The sequence below is a fragment of the Xiphophorus maculatus genome, chromosome 9 (genome assembly GCF_002775205.1).
Source record: "Xiphophorus maculatus strain JP 163 A chromosome 9, X_maculatus-5.0-male, whole genome shotgun sequence".
Taxonomy (NCBI): Eukaryota; Metazoa; Chordata; class Actinopteri; order Cyprinodontiformes; family Poeciliidae; genus Xiphophorus; species Xiphophorus maculatus.
Genome location: NC_036451.1, coordinates 2,645,959 through 2,673,439, shown reverse-complemented (window position 1 = coordinate 2,673,439; position 27,481 = coordinate 2,645,959). Strand labels below are relative to the sequence as shown.

General features: G+C 35.2%; 1 protein-coding gene across 1 annotated transcript in view; it reads right to left on the bottom strand.

Annotated features, from left to right (window-relative positions):
• The window catches only part of LOC102226156 (glypican-5-like), a 56,738-nt gene that overhangs the window by 20,355 nt on the left and 8,902 nt on the right, over positions 1–27,481 (bottom strand). Inside the window, exons 3-8 of the mRNA XM_014471038.2 lie at positions 26,230–26,777; positions 24,531–24,713; positions 22,021–22,181; positions 21,311–21,370; positions 20,959–21,081; positions 7,971–8,091 (exon numbers count right to left, since the gene is read on the bottom strand). Of these exons, the coding sequence (XP_014326524.1) occupies positions 7,971–8,091; positions 20,959–21,081; positions 21,311–21,370; positions 22,021–22,181; positions 24,531–24,713; positions 26,230–26,777 (1,196 nt within the window). The remainder of the gene's footprint in view (positions 1–7,970; positions 8,092–20,958; positions 21,082–21,310; positions 21,371–22,020; positions 22,182–24,530; positions 24,714–26,229; positions 26,778–27,481) is intronic.

The window sequence follows — 27,481 nt, the reverse complement described above, 5'->3', positions numbered from 1 at the left end:
TGAAGTTCATGAAGCTGATTTAACAACAACAGACAAGTTCTCCAAAACATTGTTTTTTAAGTTCATTAATCTTTTACTTAAATTTAAACCAAAGAATTATTTTTACTTACATTATCAAGTTAAAATAACTTATTTTACTGTAGAATCATTTCAATTCTTGTTTCAAATTGCATGAACAAAATTTCTGATCTGATAATGAATTTTATTAAACATCACAATGAATTTGGCTCAAAAACATGTAGTGTGAACAGGACATTAAAATAAACATTTTCCTTAATAAAACACAAGTCAGACCAATGTAATGCACTTCCATCTCAGGATACAAAAACATGCCGCTAAGCATTCTGGGAAATTGTTCCCACTCCTGTCTTTTTCTTCCGTCAGTTTAAGTGATAAGCTAAAAACTCTAGTTTAATCAACTTTTACAGGTTTGACAAAAATCAATAAAAAGTTAACACAACTTCCTGCTGTAAGTTTATCTTTCACAAACTCACACATTTAGGTTCAAAATCTAAACCTTGTTCAATTTATTTGACTTAAAGACAACTACATGTGGCTCAGATGTTTTGCAGTGTACAACATCTGCTCTACGGTTGATGCACCAGCTGTTTATTTACCAGTGCAACCACAGAAACTACGACACACTTTCTGTGCTTCACACAATCAAACTGAAGACAAAATCATTAACTTTATTACACGTGATTTAAAAGACTTGTTTTAATTTAAGTTTCAATGTTTTTTGTGCGTTTTTTTCACAAAGGTAAATTGCTAAATCTTTAAACTGAGTTGCTACTATTGTAAAATTTAAACAGAATTTAGGCAGTTTTGCTTTAAGGAAACAAAAAAGTAAATATGATGACAAACTGTAAATAATATGCATTTAGCTATTTAGCAGTTTAAAATTTCTCTAAACCCTGAAAAATAACTTAATCTAAGAATTTACATAGTAAAAGGTGTTATTATTATACTATAACTTTATGTTCTTTATTAACACAGAGCCAAAAAAAAACTTTTCAATTCGCAAATAATTTGATATTTTCTTTACGAAATCTTTCGTTATATTACAATAACAAGATATTTTCTTGCTTTTGCATAATAAGACATAAAAAGAGCGTTGCATCAGAGTATTCATCACAATATTTTCAATAAATTAGAACATTACTGACAATTAAATTTTACTCAGTAAGTGAAACAAATCATATACAGTAGATAATCAATACTCAGTGTAATATTTCAAGCTTTTTAAATTTTTACAATTTATTCTATGTGTTTTATAAACATTTACAAACTCAAGTTTTTGGAGGTTATTATTTATAGATTTAGCAGATAAAATTGAGTTTTGCTAAATCAGAAAACAAAACATGGCAGTACTTTCATAGCAGGTCAGTAATAAATTTTAACAATCCGGTGAGTGAGCTGTAAGCGGAAGAGAAGAAACTAAATCTCTATCACTATTTGTGTTTACTTGCCCTCTAAATCATCTATTTCCTGAATAAAAGAAGAAATTGCATTACTGTAATGTGATACAAACTGGTTCATAAGGTCAGAAGGGAACAAGTGACAAAAGTGAAATGAAAATGGACCCCCACCATGGACTGTTCTCCATGCTGCCCTCTGGAAAGAGGTTCTGCAGCATCCGGTGCAGGTCCACCAGGTTCTGAAACAGCTTTTTCCCACTTGCCATCAGACTGCTGAACTCTTAACCGCACTGCACTTAAAATCTGGTCTCCACTTTACACCTTGCACATGTACAGAGCTAAGTAACTTCCTTTTTACTGTCAGTCCTGCACTTTATATTTTATATTTATATTTATATTCATATTTTATACTGTATTTTATTTTATTCTGGAGTAACCTCACAACATTGAAAGCTCAAAACACTGTCCTGAGTCATATGCAACGAAATTTTGTTCTGTATACACCTTGTGCATGCAAAATGATAATAAAGTCAATCTAAGTCTAAGTCTAAATATTTTAATGAGTCACCCTGGCCCATCCTGTCATCTACTGTCACTTTGTTAAAGCAAAAATTTGCTCCCTCTGGATTCATTAGGCTGAGCATGTACGTACAAATCCTGATTGGTGCTGTAAATGACTGAATACACTAATAAAATCCCAGTAGATAAAGAATCTTTAATCAAACTTTATTACACATTATCCAAAGCAGAAACAGGAAAAAAAGAAATCTGTGAAACATGGTTCCTGAAATGATTAAAATTCCAAAGATGCTTCTTTCTCCTGTTTCATATTTTCAGCCATCTCTCATCCTTGTTGTGGGAGTATATAAATGGCAAATGACAGACAGGAATGATAATTAATGAATGGCATGCATTAACTTGTACTTCAGACAAATAGCAACCTTTAAAAATATGCCGCTGTGCCAGTAAGCATAATAATGCAACACTAAACTTCTAAATGACAATGAAAGAACATTAAAAGTACACATTTAATTCTCTGTTTACAAAAAGTGGAGCAGATAATACGGAGGCCCCTAGGGAACATGTGGAAATATTTTTCTTTTGCATTACCTCACAAAACGTTTGTGTTATATACACCCTGGTCTATTTTGCATACAGTCACAAATGTCAATTTAAAATTTCGCTCTCTTTGATGCAAAAAACTGATTTTAACTCGATTTATTCACTGCATGTTTACGTTTGTTTGTGTAAGGCGGAGATGGAACCGCACATTTGTGATCCATTCAGACCACCAACACAAAAAAGACACAATCAAAACTGACTTTATTGGTTAATTTAAAAAAAAAAAAACTTACTGACAAAAGGTGGGAAAAGTGGGTCAACAATCTACGGCTAAAAACCGGAGGTGAGGAAACTAACAATGCCAGAGTTTGCGATTGCATCGTTTAAATTGCATTTTCAGATATTTTATTAGTTACTTAGAAAGACAAGCATTCAAATGAACCATGTTTTTAATTTGATTTCTGTAGATTGCTGAGAATGTTTGACCTACAAATGCAGTACGACTCAACATTAACACACAACTCCAGCATGATTTTGGGTTTACAGAAGCTAAATAAATTATGTACCAGGAGATCCAAGCACATAGAAATAACATGGGTTAGCTTGTTGTTAGCGATAGCATCGTTATCATAGACTATCACTGCTCACCTGGCAGAAACAAGTCGACAGCCATTTAATGCGTCTTTTGATCCTAAATGTTTGACCAACCTGAAACTAAATGATTGTGTGCTCCAGGCTTTTGAAAGCTTTCTTTCATATATTGTATAATATACTGTATATACAGTATTGTATAATATGAGGAGCTCCAGATAGTTATTTATGTCCATTGCCTCTACGCCGGGTAAATCTTTAACTTTATATGACAAGTCTTTTTTACAGAGACAATATGGATCGTATCCTAAATATATGCATATTTTTTTCGAGATACCTCGTCTGTACCGGCCCATTTAGGGCAGTACTGCACTCGCTGTGATACATTTTGCTCTGTTTTGAACCGGAAAAATCCACTTCCTGACCCCCATCTGAATTTTGCGCCTCATCCGGGTCGGGTGTCTGAAACCAAGCAATTGCAAGATAACGCAGAAGAAAGAAATATTCCTCCATGTCCTCTAAGAAAACTCCCTTTAAAGGTGTAAAATAGTTTTTTCAGTCCCATGTTGTGACCTGTTACAACAAACAAAACTGAACTTTTATTATTCTTACAAAAAAGAAAAAAGTTAATGCTTCACACAAGAATATTTACATAAGATTAAATGTTCTCCAAAACAAAAATGACCACTTGCGTTGAATTAATGAGCCCTAGAAATCTCATGCATAAATGATTATGTGGTGCGTGTGCAGCGTACATTTTTGTGTTTATGGCAAAACCACTGCAAACCACAAATGCACCCTGTAAGTGCTGACTTAGCAGTTACACATGTTAAATGCAGCATGATTAATGGACCTAGCAACAAGATTACAGGGAAAACAGGAAGAGCTTCAAAAGCAGAGGAAAGAGACTCAGCCTACGCTGTCCCATCATTTTCAATTACAGTCCTAAACATGTTCGACGTGAAAATAATCCTTCTATTAATAACATTGATTACTTTTATGACTGACTGATCAATTCCCCTGCTTTGAAATTGAGCTTAATGTGTTAAGTTGAAGATCTGAATGACATTCAGGAGTCACAAAGTGAATCTTTGCTGACCTGGAACTAAAGACGAGATAACTTATCACACAGTTATCTTCATAATGACTGATAGCAGCAAATATATCATGGCAAGCTTAACATCTAAGGTGACATTGCCTTATCTTTTTTTATACTTTTAAATGCATCCAATTACGACAAAACATAAATAAAATTCTAGATACAGCCAACAGAATAAATATAGAGAATCAAATGAGGAGTTATTAATTGCCATAATATTTCCCTAAGAGGCCACATGTACTGTCTGACTTTAATTTTAAAGCCAAACTTTATCATTTTTATTGTCACTTTCTGGTAAAGTTTCTGTTCTCTTTGTTTTCTGATATCATGAAACAAAGTGTTTTGTCTTTCAATATCTTTATTTTAGCTAATAAACCAACATACAATTGAATTTCTGGACCTTTTTCCTCCACGGATGCAATATATCGGAAAAACATGAAATGCAATAATATTGCTAAGGATTATGACAATATTGATTACAATTTATCAGCAGTGTTGCACACTGATTCTGATTTGCCTGAGATCGGAAATTTGGTGAATATACTTTATTGATCCCCAAGGGGAAATTGCTTAGGTAATAAATACAAAGTTTGTAATATATATATGCAATACATTAACCAATAAATAACCTATAAAGGAGCACAGAAAAAATTTTAATCAAATGGCACAGACTTGGGCATTATAAAGCCTGATGGCAACAGGCCTGATGGCGCTCTATGGTGCACTTTGGCAAAATGAGTCTCTGGCTGAAAGTGTATTTTTTATGCATAAAATATCTAAAACTGCAGCTTATATTTGTGACTCTGCAGATCTGGAGACACTTCAGGCGATGCATCTGCTGTGTTTGCAGATCTGCCTCAAATGAGGCTGCCAAAAAATTTTAAAAAGAGAAAGACTCCCCAGAACAGGAAATAAAGCTGAAGATACATATTCAGGTATTTTCTGCTGGTTGAAACTCAATTCTCATTAAGCATCGATTTGACAGCTCGCCACATGTCAATCAGGTGCAACATTATGATCACCTGCCAAACGTTACCAAGACGCCGCCGACATGTCGGGGCTCAGATCCTACTCCATCCTGAAAGTTTGCTTTGACATCCTGGCACCGAGACGCTGGCAGCATTTCCTTTAACTCCTGCAGGTTGTGAGGTGGGGCCTCTATTGATCAGACTTGTTTGTTCAGCACATCACAGACACTCAACTGGACTGAGATCTGGGAAATTTGACAACATCTCAAATTTATTGATGTGCCCTTTAAATTTTTCCTGAACCATTTCTGCTTTGTGGATAGATTGTAGCGCTGAGAGAGGTTGCAACCCTCACAGAAATTTCCCTCCATGAGCCGATGAACACGGCCTGCAACAATGCTTCGGTTGGTGATTTGTGTCAAAGTAACTTTCATATTGATCCCAGCAGAAGATTTCCTAAAGCATCACCCTGCCTCCACTGGCAGCACTGCAAAAACACAAAATCTAACCAAAAACAGTCTAATTTCCAGTGCAAATATTTTTGCACACTTGAAGTAAGACAAACTAACTTAAAAGTAACTTTTCAGCAAGATATAGAGGCTTGTTTTATGTAAATAATTCCCTAATATTGATGAAAAAGTACTTGTTCCGTTGTCAGATAAATTAACTTATAACATGGGAAAAATGTCTTGTTATAAGTTAAATAATCTGGCAATGAAACAAGAACTTTTTCAGCAATATTAAGGAATTTATTTGGTAAGATTTTGTGTGAAGTTTCCAGTGCAAGTATTTTAGTACCTTTGAAATAAGCAACAGCATGAGCGGGCTGTATCCGCCCTGCCCTCAATGCTGCTCATTTTATTTTATTTTATCTTTTGGTCAGCTTTCTATTATCTCTATCTCGATTTAATACATAAAGGACTCTTCCCGTATCTGTGACCTCTGTTCCCCGCACCTTTTCAGTCGTTGCAAATGTCAAATTCACCGTTAAAATGTCAACATAGATTTGAAAAAAATACTATTTCCATTGGCTAATTTTTTCACTTAGAAGAGTTAAAAATGTCTTGTTATAAGTGAAACAAATTGCAGGCGAATTGATGTATATTCAAGAATTACTGACTTAAAACAAGCTTATTTATGTTGCTGAAAAGTTACTGTTCAGTTAGTTTTGTCTTATTCAAAAAATGCTCATATATTTACACTAGCAAACGTACTTGGTAAAATTCTGTGTTTTTGCAGTGAGCATAATTCAGCAGAGTTAAATCAACGCTGTGACGAGTCGATTTGGTCCATCTCAGAACTGGCGTTAATTTAACTCTTTCAGTTGTTTCAACAAGACAGAAAATCTTTATTTGGAGACAAAAAAAGTGGTCCATAAAAAAAAAAAAAAAAATCATCAAATAAAAGAAGGACACAACCATCACAAAGCAGACGAGCAATTATTCCAATGTTTAAAAAAGAAATTGAGATGCTTTAACTATTTCATGTCTTAGAATTATTTAGTCACTTGCTGAAATAACTGAAAGAGTTCAATTAACACTAACTCTGGTGCTGTGGGTTCCACAGATAAGCAACACACACACACACCAACACTCATATGACGTAAAAGAAAACCTCATTCATTAGAGCAGTCGCTGTTTTCCACCACTTCATGGTTCAGTTCCTCCTGTGCTTTAACTGCACTTCTCCACCGTTTCACCACTTTTCCTTCCCCTTACTGACTCGCTCAGCTCAGCCTTCACTATCTGGGCCTCGTGAAACGTGCAGCTCATATTTCTGCACATCTTTCCTGTTTCTAACTCAGAAAAAAATTTGATTTTCCCACTTCTTCCACTTAATGGTGAACATATTTCTCAGTTTTTTCTTTTTTAGGATAACTATTTTAAGTGCAATGTTTAAAAAGAAAACCTACATACTTAAATGCACTGCAAACACCCAACATCTGTTTTGTGTAGTTTCTATTCCAAATATCTTTATACTCCATCGAGTCACAATGAGTCACACTAATCATTAATTATTCATGCCAGAATTTGAAAAATAGGATATTTTAAAAAATGAAAATGTCAGGTTCTTTATCCATACACAGCAAAAACACAAAACCTTACCAAATGTTTCTGTCTAGTTTCTAGTGCAAATATTTTAATACATTGGAAATAAAACAAAACTAACTTACAAGTAACTTTTTAGCAAAATATAGGAACATTTTTTAAGTAAATAATACTTTTTAATAAAAAAGTACTGGCAGATTATTTCACTCACAACATGGGGAAAATGTTTTCTTATAAATAAAATAATCTGCCAGTGAACTAGTACCTTTTCTGACACAATATTAATAAATTATTTACTTATAAGAAGCTCCTACATTTTGCTGAAAACTTACTTGTAAGTTAGTTTTGTCTTATGTCCTATGTAAGAAGATATTTGCACTAAAACTAGACAGAAATACTTGGTAAGATTTTGTGTGTATAAAGAATCAGATAACTTTTTCATTCTTGGGCTTTTTATATTCTATTTTTTCAAATTCTGCCATAAATGATCAATCACAATATTGATTGTGACTCCAATGAAATAAGATATTTGGACTAGAAAGTACACAAAGCAGTTTTTCTATTTTTCCAGTGTATTCGTGTGTGTAGGTTTTCCTCTTCATTTCTGCTTGTCTTTCAAATCCTGGCATAAATAATCAGTCATTAGTGTGTCAATTTATGGGTTCACATGACGCTATGATTCATCTGTGCAACATATATTATAATTACACCATAAAGTGGGAAGCTGGAAATGCAAAAATCTGCTTTAATATGTGAGTTAAATCTGATTTCAGTGTCGTTTTACCTGCGTTAGCCGCTCCAGCCTTTGTTTCACCTCCTTGAGGGCAGGATCTGTGTGGCGTATAGACATCTCTGGATTCTCCTTCTGGGATTTCAAAGTGCTGCCAACAACGTGACCTGCATAACTACACACACACACACACACAATTTGAGATAAACATGCACGTCTTCCTGCTACAGTTTAGCTGTGCATGTGTTGCTTCACTGCCCCGGTTCTAACACACTCGTGAAGCACATGACGATTCACTTTATGCACAAAATATACAACTTGTTCCATCACATCAAACACCGTTTCTGGAAACTTGCACCAACCATTACTGTAACCACTGATTTTCTCCTCCTGGCCTTTGATCTGAAACTGGCATAAGCTTTAATTTCAAGGCAACTTTGTTTTCCTAAAATGGAACAATTCACATGACGGAGACTTGTGAAAAGGAATGCAGGTATCAACATCTGGGAGGAAACACAGACGTTTTTATCTAGAAAGTTCATGTAGAAACATTAAAACCACTGCTACTGAACGGATGAGTCACACTCACATTCAGGGCAGAATAATCTTTTTCTCAGAAGTCGAATTGTGAGGATGGATGTGTTTTCAAAACCTGAGCAATGCTAAACTCTGTTAGCTGTAAAATGAGTCACAAATTAAATTATCCAGGAGGAGAAACCATAAAAAATTTATGTATTGTGAGAATTTAGTTCATCTATCATGTGCAGAACCCCGACAGATTTTCTGTGTGTTGCTAATGTTTATCCAAATGCACAATCCAAACCATGCGATACAGTTCTGTTCAGGACTTAAATTTAATCAACATATATTACAGAACACCAGTTCTTCAGATGTTTTATTTTTACCTCCCAGATGGTAAGATTCACAGCGTATTTTTGTCTAGTTTCTAATGCAAATATCCGTTCACACCAAACAGGTTTTGAGCGTCGGCGCGTCTGATTTGCGTTTATAGTCTATGCGGATCCGCGTCAAGCGCTGCGCGAGTTGAAGCATTTCAAGCGTTGGACGCATCAAGCGCATCCAATGCTGAAGTTGAAAAATCTGAACTTATTTTATGGCCGTCAACCAGCCCATAACAGTGCATTTTCCAACGTGATCTCAGAAAAAAAAACACGAATTGTCACTGTTTGCTCTCGTCCTATAATCAACGTCCTAATCAAGTTATGACTACAGGGTCAGAAAAAGAAAGGACCTTGATTGGAAGACGATAAGTTATAACTTTTACTACTTGGAAATATTTTCCCCACATTTGAGCTACCCAAATCCAACGTTGAGTCTATAAACTTTAAACAAACTTATTTATATAGACAAAATATGCAGGATACGTATGCCAAGGAGTCTCCTCTCAACGTCCGCCAAGAGCGATTTTGACGCATCCAACGCGCGTCTAGAGAAAAATGTCAAGCGTCTGACTTCAGAGTGCACACGCGTCGAACCTGAAGCGTTGGACGAGTTTTTGACGCGCAAAACACGTTCGGTGTGAAGGCACCACAAGTACAACTAAAATAAGGCAAAACTTACTTACAGGTCATTTTTCAGCTGATAATAATTAAATAATTCCTTAATATTGATTTTTTCACTTATAACGTGGGAAAAATATTTTGTTACAAGTGAAATAATTTGCCAATGAAATTAGTACGTTTTTGTCAATAGTATGGAATTATTGACTTAAAAATTGCTCCTTTATCTTGCTGAAAAATTATTTGCAATTTACTGTTGTCTTTTTTGAGTGTACTGACACATTTGCATTAGAAACTAGACCACAATTAATTGGTAAGATTTTTTTTTTTTTGCAGTGTCACAATTACAGTTGCTCATTTTGATTAATGCTCCGATTGTAGATATAGGTAAATTAAAATGAAAAGCTATTTTCTGGTAGCCTTGTTGTCACTTATGAAGGTTGAAATACATCTAATTACCTACATGGCATGTTCCCCTGTATTTCCCATTTTGAATAGAGGCCTGGTTCTGTAGTATTTACATCCCAAAGAGACAAAAAGGAACTGATTAATAATTGAAAGTTCATAAATACTGTAATTAAATATTATTTAAAAGTAAAACCTATTACAAATGGATTCCAGCCCAATTATTTTTGGCAGTGCTTTTTAGTAAATAAATAAAAGATTTTATGATTAATATTTTTAAATGAGTGTCTTTTTTTTTTACATTGCTTAATGTTTTTATTTTAATTCTGTAACACTTTGAGATTGACATGTAAAGTGGATTATAAATAAAATGTTATTATTATAAATGATGTTTTTGCATCACTGAATATATTTACTAAAATTAAACTTATGTATACATCTAAAATAAATTCAGTGAGAATATGTTACCTAGATAAAAGGATAATCTATTTTAAGACACCAAAATTTGTGAAGATTGGTTCATTATCAAAGTAAAATTAAAGCTACAGTTAATATTTGCATCTTTTAAGAGTAAAAATTCCCAAAACAAAATTATTTTACTTTATATTATTCATGCAATGTGACAATTTTACATAAATACATATTCTAGTGGATATCTGTGTTCGATTTAATGTGTGAAGAATAACTGGGTGGAGCCGCCTGAGAGTGTACATTTCTTCATTTCCTGTAATTTTTGATCATCTTGCAAGCTGATGCCTCATTCTGCAGCGGAGCCTGCATCGCATCATTTCGCCTCTGTAGGGTGTCAGGGTGGGTGGATCAAAAGAAAGAAAGATGGAGTGAGAGAAGAAGTTTATGAGTCATATTATTTCATGTTCCACACCAGCTTTGCTCGCTAATACAATCAGCCACCAACTCAGTAACCACACAGTCCACGCCCTGCACTACACAAACACAATCTGGCTATGGCAACAAGGGGGAAGGGATTGTGGGAACTAGTGAGCAAAAACTTAGTGGCTGCATCTGAGGCGATGCCAAAAGATGCTGCAATGTGAAGGACCGGGTCCTGCTGGTCTGGGATCAGACAGAAACTTCACCCAGCACTGAAAGCCTTTAATTAACTCTCAGATTCTCGGTTTACAAAGATCGTGTTTCTCAGTGAAGGTCTTGTTTCCACATCAGACAAAGTGTTAATGTTCTGAGTCCAGCTATGCCTGGCAGCTGTCTACAACATTTAGGGTCACCAGAGATGAATATTATTATCCATTTGAGCAAGTTTGTTCCAAAATAGCTCTGAGCCAACGTCTCGCATAACAAGTCTTAATCTGAAAAAGGATAAAACTGAAAATTCTCATGGGAAAATTAGACAAGTTGGAGAAATAACATCAGGCAGTGGGTCAAAAACGCAACAAAGAAGCATGAATATGGTGTCATGCAAATAAATTTCAGCTTGTAGTCAAAATATTGCCTGAACAGCAGCTGGAAGTCATAATTTCATCACTTTATGATAATTATTGTTTCTCCAGTGAAAGGAAAATCTGTCAAGGACAAAAACTGTCAGACTTGATCATGTTGTCAATAGGAGAAACCATTGATTTATGCCAAAATTAAGCCTGTATATGAATAAACAGAACTAATTTTTCTTTGATGCACTATAAAGTGTGTTAATTCTGGAGAAAAGGAGATAAAATACCAACAAGTAGGATTTCAGTGGGTCAAAATTATAATTATAGACTAACTACGAAGCCCAGTAATGTCTGAAAAAATATTTTCTAGCTTTTTATAGGAATAAATTAACTTGTTTGGAGTTTACAACCTGTTTTTTTGGCAGAATTTGTGGAGTTTATTAAAATCTGTTCCAGCGTTTAAATTAAGTTGAACAATTGAATTATTCTTCTATTCTTCATGTAATTCACAAAGAATAAGAAAGATGATGCTACCAACACTGTATTTGACAGTTTATACAGTTTTCTTATTTTTGAAACTCTCATTTTTACTCCTTTAAACATTTTTCTTATCATTGAGACAAAATATTATTTATATCTTTTGACCAAACCACTTTTCTCCAGAAGGAATTTGGCTTTTTCTTATTGACAGATTTAGGTAAAAATTAAAGATATTGATCCTGATTTCTATCTAAATATGTCAAACAATTGAGAAAACTGTCTTATATTAAATCTCTGATCTAAGATCTTATTTAAATGTTTGTTACATTAAACCAAACCAAATGAGATGACAAGAGTCTTAATAAGCATTACATGTTTAACATTTTTATTCAAGTTTAAAACTAATATGACATTCATTCCCAAGATGGGTAAAAGAGGATGCAGGCTGGAAGATTATAAAAGCTTTTTCTTTTTAGAAATTACTTTATTCAAGGTTTATTTTTGCAACTCATCCTTCAACAATGATGCAGTGTTTAACAAATAAAGAGGCAAAAAAACAAACAACTTGAAGTTTGTATGAAAGATTTAGTTTAAATTGTTTGTTTTCCACACAAGATTTGGTGTTTAATAATTAATCTAGTATTGATGGACATATAGAACATATTCTTTGTTGGTATTCTTTTAAAAATGAAGCATTTTTTGTGCAGATTAAAGACATGTATTGAAGCTCATTCCCATAATCTCAGATTATCTCAGATAAAAACATCTAATAATGCTATATTACATGAAACCTGACATAGTCAGACGTTACCTGTATATGTAAATTGCAAAGTAAACAAAAATGATCCATTTCCAACAATGTCACCATGGAAACTGCTTTCATGGCCTGCAAAGGTATATCAATGAAAAGCAAAAGATCAGGAGGTGCATCCTTGATAATCTCTGCTTATTGAGTCATTTAAGTTCTGCAATTCAGTGCAGCATTGGTAAGAAAGGAAAACAGGAAATGATGTGCAGCAGAGTGATCCCACACAATAACAGGATACACGGGTACATGTGAACGTATTAACATGTCTCATGAAAGGCACGCCCCCACCAGGGGAGAATGTAAAACCGACGACAGCGGAAGGGGAAGAAAAAGCAAGAAGGAAGAAAAAAACAAAAGAATGAATAAAAGAGCAATTAAAAACCATATTTTTCCCCTCAGGGAAAATCCCAAGATTCCTCAGGCTCCAGCAGAGATTTTGGGGATCAGTTTCAGCCTCTCGCCCACTGCATCTGTCCTGTCAACACGTCACAAACACTGACCTGAAGTATTTATTTAGGTTTTCTTTAATCCTTATTAAAGTTCAGAATGCGTCGGTGTTTATTAACCGTAAGTAACACACACAGCTGAGGTGAGTTTCAAAGACATGCACTGTAAAACATTTCAGCCACATTTAGTTGTGTCTACTCTCTTCTGCTCTGTAAGCCAAATAAATTTAGCAAGTTTTAGATTTTTAACCTGAATGTGTGAATTTGTGAAAGATTTTTGTCAAACCTCCAATTGTTTAATGAACTAGAGTTTTTAGGTTTGCACATAAAAGAAACTGAAACGAGAAAAAGTCAGGAGTAGGGTCTATTTCCCAGAATGCTTAGCGGTATGTTTTTGTATCCTAAGATGGAAGTGTGTTACATTGGTCTGACTCTTGTGTTTTATTAAGGAAAATGTTTATTTTAATGTCCTGTTCACACTAAATGTTATTGAGCAAAATTCATTACGATGTTAAATAAAATTCATCATAAGATCAGAAATTTTGCTCATGCAATTTGAAACAAGAATTTTAATTATTCTACAGTAAAATAAGTTATTTAACTTGAAAATAATAGAGAAATCATTTGAATTGCAGCTTTAAGTTAAAACCCACAATTCAAGATTAATGAACTTAAAAAGCAATGTTTAGACAACGTGTCTCTTGGTGTTAAATCAACTTCATGAACTTTAATTTCTGAGTTAAAACCAAAACAATTTTCTTGTTGACTCAAATTGCATTTTCAAAGCAGCAGGTGGACGTTCCTTTTCAAGTAAAACCATCTTAAAATGTTTTAAAGTGTCTGACTTTGAAACTACAAAAAGGCACAAAGCTTTAGTAATTGTTTTCTGAAGCTGCTTTGAATTTGGTTTCATAAATGCGACATAATGAAGCAGCTTTTTGATGTAGAGCAGAAGACCCAAGACTGCAGTTTTTCAGCAAGATATTTGTCCGTAGACAAACATCAAAGGGTTATTATGTTCCATAACAAGGCAACCAACCGGCTTAATTGTGAAAAACGCAATGGTGAGTATTTTAATTTTCTCCTCTAATGACTCTCAGAGCTCAGCGGTTAATGGAGCCCAAAGGCCCAAAGGTGGAGGCAGCAGAATGTCTACAAATTAGATCTTTGTAATCAGGTAGTGAGAGGAAAACAACTTCAGCATCACTTATTCTTACAAGTTGATGCAAAAAGTGCAGCGGTGCAGAAAAGTAACCTTTTTTTTTTTTTACATAACACGGTTTAGTTTTACATTTAAATGTTAATTTCCCAGAGAGAAACAAGAAGGAAGTTTCTAATTCGGTGACCTTTTTAGTAACGAGGGAAACGCAGCAAATGGAAATGAGTGTAATATATCATTCTAATGCGATTAACGATGTCGTTTTCTTTAATGTTGTAGATCTTTAGGAAACAGCTGCAGATCAAATACAAAACAATAAAAGCACTAAAATACTGACACTACATCAGATTCACCTTTGTGCAAGGAAATTGAACTGTATAACATTAATATTTTTAATATTTTAAGCTAAGCTGATCCACATACAGTTTATAAATATGAACGCTACAGATAAAGCAGTATTGATTATGAAATCCAAGTTTTGTCAGAAAAAATATGATGAAATTGCAACACAGCAATGCATTTATTTTGCTATGACTATGCAATATGTTATTGCAAAATCAATAATTAATGAAGCAAAGGGCCTTGAGCGTAGCATTGCTAGTGAAAGGCTAATAAGGGGTGAGGCTCACAGTGGGTTAGATTCACATTACTATTTTCTCAGACTTTTCAGCAGATATGAGTTACATCAACACATATTATCTGAAAGCTAATTAGGCAATGAGAGCAAATGCTTTTAAAGACATCAAGTGTAAAGGAGTTCATCTGTGTGTTATCACTTTTTAGTTGTCTCAAATACAACAAATAACTTAACCAAGATATAGACACTATGAACCTTTTAAACTTTGACCAACAGTATATTAAAGGGGCGGTATAATGTATGTTAACTTTAGTTGTTATAAAAATGCAAGATATATCAAATAAGACTTAAAAGACATTTGATTTTGTAATTTAACGCCTTGAAATTGGGCTTCTGTCTCTTTAAAAACTTTTGCCATTTCTGAAGCTTCACTTACGGCATAAGTGTCAAACTCAAGGCCCATGGGCCAAATCTGGCCCGCCGCAGCTTTTTATGTGGCCCTCTAGATTCTAGACTAAACACTGCTAACATTTTTAGCAGCGTTGCTCTGAGAAGTAGCTCATATAATAAAATATTTGAACTAGAAACTGGAACAAAATACTTGGTAAGATTTTGTGTTTGATAGCGCTGAATGATTTCAGCTATCTTAAGCGTTTACAGAGATAGGGGTGTCTTAATTTACTTCTAGCCTACAGTTGTATTTTTTCTTACATTTTTACAGAAAAACTTGATTTTCTTCCATTTTTTCAGACTATAACGAGGAAACTAAAGATCGGGGACAAAAAAAAACAAAGTTCCAGACACTGTGAAACACATGCTGTCTCTGAGTAGACAAGTAAAAAAACTCTTTTGAAAGTAGAGGTCTTAAAAAACAACTCCTGATTATCACTATCATAACTGATCAGCTAAAGCTAAATAATAGGCTTTAAAGAAAACAAATCCTGAAAATAAATCATATGTTCTTATCAAAAGCCTTTTCTTCTGTCCAGTATGTGCTGCTCCCTTGAGTGAATAGGAACCTGTCAGGCCTTTAAATGGGCTTTTTGGGCAGATTACAGATGGAACGGCTACTGGGTGTTTGACACCAAATGATAATACTGCAGTGGCTGTGCCACAGCGAGATGTGACTATGAGTGACATTTAATAAGATCCGGACAGCGGCAGACATAAATCACCCGTCTGACAACGGCGCGTTCCCGCAGCCGTCGGATTCTTCAAGGCTGCCAGTGGCAACGAACACAGACATCCATCCCTGATTCCTCCGGGTGTTTCATCCACACTGAGCGTTTTAAAGTGTTTCTAGTGTGACGCAAACACGGATTTACAGAAGAGAAGCGAAAATAACAACTGAGTGAGATTTAGTCATTTCAGCATCTCTGCTATTTAACTTCACACACATGCATCCATGAACCTTTTTATTTATATACAAGCACAACATTACACACATCTGAAGCGTGCACCTGTGCTTCTGGTCGTCCTGGATGTTGGTAATAAATGCTGCGGTTTGGATACTTCCTGGAGACTTGGCGTCATATTTTATATTCTCTTCGGTTTGGGATGCTGGTGCAATACTGCCCCCTTCTGGAAGCAAAAAGCTATCACAATAGAAAGCGTCTCCACAAAATGAGAGAAGTTTCACTTCAAATGTTTAAATTTAAATGATGCCCCTGGTAAGCATCTATATATGTATACTTTAAGCAATGAAAATAACAGTTTGTGAAAATATTTCATTTTGTTACATTTATAGAAAAAAAGAGAATTATTTAACTTTTGCAAAATGATATCCCGTCTACATTTTCTTAACTTTGGGAAATAAATAATTTTCAATTAAAAAACAAAAAGAAATATAAATACTATATTTCTGCCTCCCTATTTGGCAGTACTCAGATAATGTTTTAATTAGGGTATGCAATTCCTGAAAAATAATCCATAAGATGTTTACGTGTTCTATAAAATCTTCACATTTTGGTTCTTGATTACCTAAATACTGGGTTTATTTGCTTGTTAAAAATTATTATGCAAATGGAAACTGTATTACACATTTTCCTAGCTTTCTCAATTGATGTGTGTCATTTTTTTAACCAATAATGTGCTACTAATACTGAATAAATATGCTCTGTCATCTGATGGGAAAACATTTAAAGGGTCCTTTAGGGTTTAGCACGTCTTTTGGGTTCATCTGAAAGTTATACTGTTTCCCCTAGAAGACCAATTTGCAGTACTTAAAAAAAACCTTAATTCAATACAAATTTATAGCATAAATATTTCAAATACAAAATATAACAGAGCCTTTGCTGATTCATTTCACACTACGTGACTTGGCTTTGTGTATTTTTATTTTCCACTGCAAGGATCGAGTGTTTATTGCAGCAGCGCCATAAAATTCTGCTGTTAAGACACTAAATTCAAGAAAGATTAGAAACTTTCCATTTGCATTAAAATGTTTGGCATCTTTTCAGATTAAAAAACACTACGCAAATGAGACCATCAATAAACAAAAATCCCTAACGGGGCTTCTAGAGTTTTCTTTCTGTTATCTATAAAATTTGTTTCAATTGGATCGAAATGTGAGGAAATTATGTAAAAGATCACATTTTTCAGCACGTCCATAAAAATCTGAAAATCTGCTGCAGCATGACTTTGCAGCTAATCAAAGTATGTATGCTAAACAATCAGATAAGCAGAAAGGCCTAAAGCAATATTGACTTAAAGCTACAAAACTGTTAAATGAAAAGTAGATTTTATAAAGAGGGTACTGAAGATGTACATCGAAGACTTTAGCAAAACTTCTCCAGAAGATGTAAGGGACTGCTAGGACAAAAATTAGACGAAACAGTTTGGCCAACACTGTGGATAAATGTCAATCCATAGATAGACAACAACAGACTGCAGCCATAAAAAGCAACATCAGCAATAAAACTGGAATCCCAACAATTCGACTGAAAATTCAAAAAGATTTTATTGGTCCCAAAGGGCAATGAAATAAAAGCTGTGGTATTATTACAACTTCTCCAATGTTAATTAGCTGCTCCCTGTTGTAAAACACCCCGTTGCTATGGTTACACATCATAACAAAATGGCAAAATGTGAAAAATATTGCCAAAGATCTGTCCAAACTACACAAGAATAGGCAGTTGTCCAAACAAAAAGAAAAGCATTATTTCTCCCCAGAAAGGCAGGAATGAAGTTTTGAAAAGTAAAAAAATAAAAATCTCAATGGAAGTACAAACCTACTCCAATGTGCTGCCACACAGAGCGGGTGAACAGGTTTCCTGCACTTCAACAAGAATCTTCAAACTCCAACAAGAGGCAAAATCTAAACAGTTTCCTCCTAAAGTGACTCAGAGTTGCCTCAGTGTTGGTGACGGGGCGGTGAATGGCTTTAACTTTTTCTGTAATAGGAAAAAGTTAAAACCAAGGTATTTAGCTTTCCCAATTATGTGGTGTCTAAAATATCTGAGAAAATACTGATAATTATGAATGAACATCCAACAGTTCTTATTCGCTAGAAAGAGGCCTCAGTAGGTTTGTAGTTAGGAAGAAAAGGCAATGTCTTCTCTTCTCCTCCATCATCCAGTCTCAGACTTTCTCATCATTTACTGCCATCCAGTGTTTTTTCTCACATACAGATACTCTCACCAACGCAGACATTTGTAAGTGAAGTGGGTCAGAGGGCGGTGGAGATGAATGGAGGTCTGAATAGACGGACGGAGACATGAATGGATGGTCGGATGAATGAATCAGTGGGTGGATAGATGGACGAAGGAGAAGAAGATGTAAAGAGGTCAAAGAGGCTCAGACTGGCTGCAGTCCAACTCCAGCCAGAAGCGACATCTCTTCTAGTCCTTTGAGAGGAACAAGAAAGAACACGATGACAGACGATTACTGAAGCTAAATCTCCTAAGCATCAAAAAAATGCACAGTGATGGGACGTTTAGTTTCTGTTGGCGGATTGTGAAGGAAAGAATGATATTTTTCCTTCTTTGTAGTTTTGTAGTTTAATGTAATATTCAATACTTAATAAAGCCTTAAGACACATATCTCTTACTTCTTACAGAAATAAATGGAAGTAGTTAGTTTGTTTAGCTCCATCCATTCATTTTCCAGACCCATTTGGTTGTGACGTATTGGTACCAATATTCAGTCATCATTGGGCAAGAACTCATGCAAAGAGGATTTGAACCTCATGCTCAATGGTGACAATGATGACAACTGTCATCTTGCACTCCAGCATGTTTAGTGTCTCATAATTTATTTAAGATTATATTATTAAATTCCACCATGAGGCAAACTGACATAAAATACAGGCACATTGTGCCATTTTATAGCATAATTAAGTAACTTTGTTACCTTCAGTTGTTATAAAATTGCAAGATATATCAATTATGCCTTAAGAGAAATTTGACTTTGATTCGAAATTGGACCTCTTGTCTCTTTAAAAACTCCTGTTCTTTCTGTAACTCTGCCTTCAGGAAGTCACCACAACATGGCTCCTTTATTAACCCTTCAGAAACATTTTTACCAGCGTTTCACTTCTCAGTGAAACGCTGGTAAAAAATAACGAGCTCAATAACGAGCTCAGCAGATCCGCCAGGTGTTTGCTAAATGTGGCTGGCTAGTCTGAAGGAGCTGAGTGGGGGAGGGGTTGCATCTTAAAGGCGGAGCTACATCCACTCAGGCGTTTTGCACAGCTGACTGGTTGCCATGGGAGATTAAAGGATTTCTCAAATATGCATGAAAGAATCAAAACTCCATTATATTTCTGATGAGTGAAAAACATTATAACATGATGCAAAGCTCAAAAAATGTGATTTTATATAACCCTCCCCCTTTAAAGGACAGGGATACGTGTGTAGTGTGTGGGCGTGTGTGTTATTCCAAGAAGTTGCCAAGGTGGGGGACGGCGGGGGGTAAAAGGGTTGTTAAGGTTAGAGAGTTCATTTTCAGAGTCTTTCTCATGGTGATTACATTGGCAGCTTAAACTGGTAACAAGACAAATGGTCATACACACTCACACACACACACACACACACACACACACACACACACACACACACACACACACACACACACACACAAAATACAGCTCAGAACACACTGTCCTGCACATTTGCCAGGATGTGGTATTGTCATACATGCAAAATGGACGATAACATTCCTCTATAACATTCCACTTAAATGCTTGTTCAAGAACACACTGAGACTCAGAATCAACTGTTGAATATTGAATATTGGTAAATTTCGTTCTATCCCACAAAACAAAGGATTAGGATGAAAACAAGGAGGCATTCCAGCATGAAAGACTTGGAGTTCAACACTAAAGGTAAACCATCAAAATACCAGAGGAAACATGCTAAACGCTAAAAGCTAGCCCGCAGTTTAAGAACAGTTTGATTCGCTCTGATACCAACCAATATTTTTCCACTGATTATTAAGAAGTGTGTGAATAATTTTTGACATGCCATTTTTTTATTAAAATGTAAATTCTCACTTTGTGTTGAGACCCAAAGTCTTTTTAAAAGGAATATAATTCTAAATGTAAGATTTAATTTGGGATTAATTGTAGGCAACAAAAAAAAAACATTGTTTGCTAGAATTTCATCTATTTTCTTCTTCCAGAACTGCTGTTACTAAACTATTGGCCAGTTATTTTATTTTATTTCAATTTTAAAATGTGCATCATTTTTAATAAATGTTGTGTTTGCTCTATTAAAAGCAGGAAAAATGGAGGAAAAAAGAAATGATCAGAAAAAAAAACTTATCTAAAACAAATGAACAGCATCTGAAAGTCATAACTTTAGAAAACATAAAAATATTATTTTTTCTTTATTTGCTACATAGCAGGTTTGAAATCAACAACCTATTAGGAGCAATCTTTTTTGTGCAAAAATCCCATTTTATGGGGATTTTTAACAGAAATTTTGTCATTTAGATGCTAAGAATTAGCGAATTTTCCACAAATATGTTGGAATTACCTAACAGAAAAATCTGTAAATTGGTAAATACGTGAATAATGAATTTTGAACATGCAGGAGTCTAATATATACATGTACCAAGTGGAAACTTACTTTGTAAAAAGCATCACTGGTCAATGTCTTTGTTTACTCAAGCAAAAATCTAAAAATTTTGCAAAATCTGTGCTTACCTTACATTTTTTTACAAATACGTGAGATGTAGGAGAATGCAGTTCTAAACACAGAGAGAGATGCTTAAAACAAAAGACACAATACAGCCAATGTACCTTTCTACAACATCTTCACCACTCCAGCATGTGTGCTGCTCAACCTCCATTTCACTTTCACAAAGCATTTCTGGCAGCTCAGACAAAAACCACTGGTACCGCTGGATGGAGATCTCAAATTCCCTAAAAAAAAATTACAAATTTCGGTACAAAGCTGAGCGATTGAAATGCAGACAATGATGATCAGTTTGATAAATCTAATCCAGTTTATCTAACAGACTTGATTGGAAATATTTGACCGAAAAAAACAACAACTACTAGATCAAAAACAAAAACAGCTAAAATAGCTAGCTAAAAAACCCTTTTAAAAAGTCAAAAAATTTGAACACTTATCTAAACATAAACACCTTACCTTGATAGTTTTTTCAGGCTTCGACTTTTGTCTCCTTTCGCACCTTGAAGGGGGAATGACCTGCAGCGAAGAAAGGTACAATTCAGAAGAAAATAATTCATACCTTTCCTCATTTTAACCATGAATAAAGAACGGCATCAAATTTTCAGGGCCTTGAAAGAGTATTAATTTCCCTTCAGCATTTTCCCAAGTTACTCCCCTGAAATTCATTGTGTTTTATTGCAATTATATGCTAATTAATCTATCACATAAAAACATAATTATTCTGGCCAGGGAATGCAACACAAAGATGATGGGTGTTTTTTTTTTTTTTTTGCTTTTTCATAAATAAAAACCTGAAAAATATGACTTACATTTGCATTCTGCCCTGTTTTACTTCTATTCTCCTACATAAACTATACAGTGCAACCAATTTTCTTTAGGAGTCATCAACTGTGACTGTTTTAATTTTGGCATAATTAGAAATTATCTATGAAGGTATTGGAGATTTATTAGAGAACACAAGTAAACAAACAGCACCATGAATACCAGACAGGAGCACACCAGACAGCAATATGTGAATGTATGCCACACTTTAAAGATTTTTATTAGTAGAAATATCACATATTTCTACATAAAATCTCAAGAGAATTAATGAACATTTTTGGAAATAGTCTAAAGACGTTTAACAGTGTATTTAATACTTTTGAGAGGTGCCGGACGTAACTTACTTCTGGGGATGCGACTGCAAATGGCGATGAGGTGAAGCAGGCAGAGTTACCGCCGACTTCTTCGAGGTGAGTAGTGTTGCCCGGGTTACAGGGTGTATTTGGGACGACTTCGTATCCATAAGCATGAAACCAGGTTCCTGGGGCCCACAAACTTTCTCTACCTACAGAGTAGACAGTTTGCATGAGGAGAGCTGATCTATTTTCAAGAAGAAAAAAACAATACCGTTTATAAAAAATCTTTTCAGGTTTTAAAATTTTTTTACAAATCACAAATTTTATTTTAATATATGTACTATAAGAAGAAACTATAACTGTAAAACCAAAGGCTTGTCTATGTGAGTCCAGAGGTTAATGCTTATTCTAAGCAGACATCCAAAGCAACAGACATTTGCTTCATAAAAAATTTTAAATGTTAGGAATGAATTAGCCAAACTTACTATTAATATGAAAGAAAATCATGTGGTCATCTAAAGAGTATTAATAATCTAATTGTTTTAGTTTAACTGAAAACCTTGTCTTCTTTACAACAGTTAATGTATACATTTTTACGTTAAACAAAAAACTTTCCTCTTTTATATATTTATTGTTTTAATGTCTTTATTAAATCCAAAGCCGAATCAAAGTCAGATTCCTTATTATTGTGCAAAACCTAGCTAACAAAGCTGTATCTGATATTATCAAGTCAATGTCTAGCATTATGTTAGCATCCTAGTCATAAAAGTGCGCATATTTATTAGACTATTTCAGCCATCCACAGGGAAAAAACGTAAACCCCATAAAGAAAGAACCATGGCTGAAATTTGAACGCAGAATCTTCGTGCTCCAAAGCAACAGTAGCTGCGTTTCCATTACAAATGTGCGCAAACACTTGGCTATAATTACGCTAATGTCGAAAAAAATAAAATTTCAGAGCGTAAAAGTTTTTCAATGGAACGGTGGTTCTATTTAGCAATTATAATCACAGGTTGATAAGTGTGTTCAGGCGATAAATCATTTTTTAAAAACAAGCCGCGCCATGATATCCCATTTACCTCCTGTGGTTTTCTTCTTAGTGGGTTACGCCAGTGGCAACAGCTGGTTGTTGATCATGTGACTCGTGTGACGCTTAAAAAAGTGTTTCCTTTGCAGTTTTGCGAAATAAACCAATTTCAAAACGGCCAAAAAAATGTCGTTTTTTTTTCTAAATTGCTGTGTTTCCATAAAGCAAATTTATTTTCGTTATTTTAATTTGCGCTGTTATATGGCGAATGGAAACGCAGCTAGCGCTACCAGCTATTATACTATTATTATTTTTAAAATGTTTCCTTCTGACAGAGTTGTTTGAGGTTCAGTTAAATTAGATCATTGTCGCATTAAAGGTGGAAAAGTTTTGAAATTATTTACCACGGTGTTGCTATTTTGTCCCAAATATTGGCTGCATACTAGTAATGGGAATTTCGGCTTTTTTCAGAGAGCCGGCTTTTGTGGCTCGGCTCCTAAATAAGAGCCGGCTCTTTCGGCTCCAAAAACAGCTCTTAATCCACTTATCATTTGCAGCCCCACTTCTTAGCATAACTTGGCAAATAGCAATGTTTTGCATGATAAATCCTTTTACATTTAATGTGAGAAGCCCTGTGGTTAATTTAATTTGTTCTATTATGAAAGCACTCATTACTTTTTGTATAATATTTTAATCAAAATTTTGTTGCACAAAAACAAATGAACAAAGCACTTCTGTCATACACATTGTAATGCACATAGCGCATACGCTTTCTCCTGAAATTACGTGGTATTTCATTCTGTGGCGCAATTAGCCGTGTTCTTATGCCTGTGTATGTTTGTTTACCTCAGGAATCTACTCTACTGAGTCTTTCATAGTTGGATGGTGACTCTATCTTTTCCTCCAACAGTGTGTGTGGGGTGTGTGTGCATGTGTGTGTGCGTGCGTGGGGTGGGTGAGTGTGTGTGTGTGTGTGTGTGTGTGTGTGTGTGTGTGTGTGTGTGTGTGTGTGTGTGTGTGTGTGTGTGTGTGTGTGTGTGTGTGTGTGTGTGTGTGTGCGCACTCTCCTGCCTTTGTTTGTGTGCCGTTTGTTTGTCCACAGATTAGCCACAGAAACTTTCTCATCACTCAGAACCAAGCAGCATTCTGGGTATCGGTTGTCCCGCCAACGACGGTCTTTGTCTGGCACTAGATCTGTATTCACACTCACACGTTTCTGCGAACACACGCAGACTGAGGGGAACCCCAGAATCCCTGAAGAATAAGGCTGTTTTTAGCCCATCTAGGTACAAGCAGATCCAACTGCCAGGCTGAAAGAAACCCACGGTCGTTCTCAGTCTGTGCCCAACATTCAAATGACTCTATTATTAAGTGAATTTAAGCTGGAGTTACTTAAATTTAAAATATAATATTTACAGGAGAATGATGACATGTCCAAATAATTTTCAGTGGAAAAAAAAAATCCCAACTTAGTTTTTTTTTTTTCAACCTTTTATTGCAAAAAGAAACTCAAACCCAATTGTATTCTTACTGTAGCTGTGATTCGTGGACCGTGCAGTTGTGCGTGCAGTATTGCATCATTCACATGGTTTCGAACTGCCAGCAGAGCTAGCTCCATGCTGTTGTGGTTGCTGCTGGTTGCTAAAGTAGCAGCTAACCTTTGGAGCAATACCACCAAGCGTCCCCAGGGGGCACCAAGCTCAGAAACACCCACCTGCATTTAGAAGCAAAAAGACAGACATGAAAAATAAAATAAACCTACTAGTTATTAACAAAATAACTGGGCAACTATATACACATCGCAATAGACAAGTGATCCATCAATCAAATTTCATTTGTATAGCACCTTTCAGCAACAAGGCATTTCAAAGCGCTTTACATCATAAAGCACAAAAATACAAAGTCATAGAACATACAGCCAACAACATTACATTTTTCACATCAGATTATTGATTAATGACTCATGATTAGGTTTTGAAAGCAACTCTAAACAACTGGGTTTTTAGTCTAGATTTAAAGGTACTCCCTGTTTCAGCTGTTTTGCAGTTTTCTGGAAGTTTGTTCCAAATTTGTGGTTCTATAGAAGCTGAATGCTGCTTCTATTATCTATTGATCAGTGTCAATAGATATGTTTGATAGAATGTTCAAAATTCAATTTATAGAATATTCACAGAACTCTGAGCAGGAACTGCACAGCATTCTGGGGAATGTAGGCAGAGGAAAGGCTTCAGCCTCTCAACCTCTTATGGCCAGCTAAGCATAAACTAACTCACTCTTTGGTTTCCTAGCAACAATCTGTTGAGTAATTTGTACAGCAGCAATTTAAGATTTTGCCACTGTGCCTCATAGCTGCTTAAAAATAATTTTAAAAAAAACAGAATGAAGAGAAAACTGCAGATAAGAGGAGAGGTCACACTACCAGTTTGGCTGTATTTCGGATATTTAAAACAAAAAAAGCAATTAATAACAATAACAACAATAACAATTAATAACTACCGATTTCGCTATATGGCTGAAAAACAAACGCTATATGTTTTTCAGCCATATAGCGTACATACATCCTTTTTTGACTCTAGTGTTAACATTTTCAGTACACATCAAATAAGAACTAACTTAAAAGTAACTTTTCAGCAAGTTATAGGAACTTGTTTTAGGTCAATGATTTCTTGAAATTGACAAAAAAAAGTAGTTCCACTTGCAGATTATTTCACTTATAACATGGAAAAAATGTCTTGCTATAAGTGAAAGAATCTGCCAGTGACACTAGCACTTTTAAATCAATATTTAGGAATTATTTACCATAACATGTGATTACTGAGTCAGTTAGCCAGCTGAAATAAAATAGGAACATCAATATCATGTTTGCAGTATTTGTTCCTTGCTTTGCTTTAAAATAACCAAATAACCATGTTGAGAGATAACAGACATTCTTTTCTTTCCAAACAATCTTTTTCTTCTTCTGTGGTGGCCGTTGTCCAGCAGATTTTGAAGGAGATTTGTAATAGTTTTTAATCTGTGTTTCTCCTAAAACTATAGAATAAATTGAAACATGGAAACAAACCAATACACAGGTGAAAAGAAACTGAAAATTGCAATATACTGTATATATATATATATATATATATATATATATATATATATATATATATATATATATATATATATATATATATATATATATTCCTGTGGTTCAAACTAAGAAGCATCTACAAAAGCATTCAGACACTTACCAGACATCCTTTCATGACATTGTGACACAGTCCAGTGCAGGGCCGAATCAGCGTTAGACCTCTACAGTGCGAACAGTACTGCATCTTTACTAATCCCCGTCCACACTCCCTGGATAAGGTCACCTTCTCTGTTGAATTCACAACTTCTCCTGCCAGCCTCAGCAGCCGGCTCAGCGCCCGACCAGGTCCGAGAGCGCGAGAAAGGCTGCTGACGAGCAGCCGAGGATGAGGTCCGAACGGGCTGACATCCTGTTGTGTCATCCGCAGACAGTCATCGTGGTTGGATAAGAAGGATAAATGGGATATTGCTGATGGACGGCCAATTCCAGGGTTAAGCAGGCGGCGGTACACCAGCGGGAAGAGATCGTTATAAAATCGGCGCACTGCGTTGTTGAGGGAGGAGTTAGCATCTCCTGAAAGGTGGCGTCTGATGTCGGAAAACAGCTGGAACACAGGAAGCCGGCAGTCCGATGCGAGAGCGGAGTAGGCGCTGTCAAACAGACTGCATGTCAGGTTCGATGTGAAGGACACGAGTGACTCAAAGGTTTCTGGAAGACAGAAAAAAAAGATCAGGCACAATGAACCTTGGCTACTTCGAGCTACATCTGACAACATTTTAGAATATTACCATGGTAACAGACTAAACAAACCTTCTCATATCCTTCCGATTGAAATCTAAGGCCCTGTTTACATGACAATGATCCAACGAAAACTGAATTTTTGTTTCGTTTCTGTTAACACATTTACATGAAGACGTACTAATTACAATCTTTGTTCACACAGTAACAGTACACATTGAAAACGTGTAATGCTCTTGCCACGCCAATAGTTGGTGCTAGGTTCTTTGAAACTAAGTGCGCATGTGTTTAAAAAAAGTTCTGCTTTCAACATTTGCGTTTCCCCATCAACAAAACTCTTCCATTTTCACCCGAAATTGTTGTCGTGTAAACAGGACCTAACTTACACTGCAAAAACAGAAAATCTTACAAAGCATTTTGACTAGTTTCTAGTGGAAATATTTTTTTCAGCAAGATATAGGAGTTTGTTTTAAATCAATAATTTCTTGATACTGATTTTAAAAAGTTCTAGCACCACTGGCAGATTATTTTATTTCTAATATGGGAAAAATGCTTTATTAGTGAAACAATCTGTCAGTGAATCTAGCACTTTTTAATCAATATTAAGTAATTATTAACCTAAAAAAAAGCTCTTATATTTTGCTGAAAAGAAACTTGTAAGTTTGTTTTGTCTT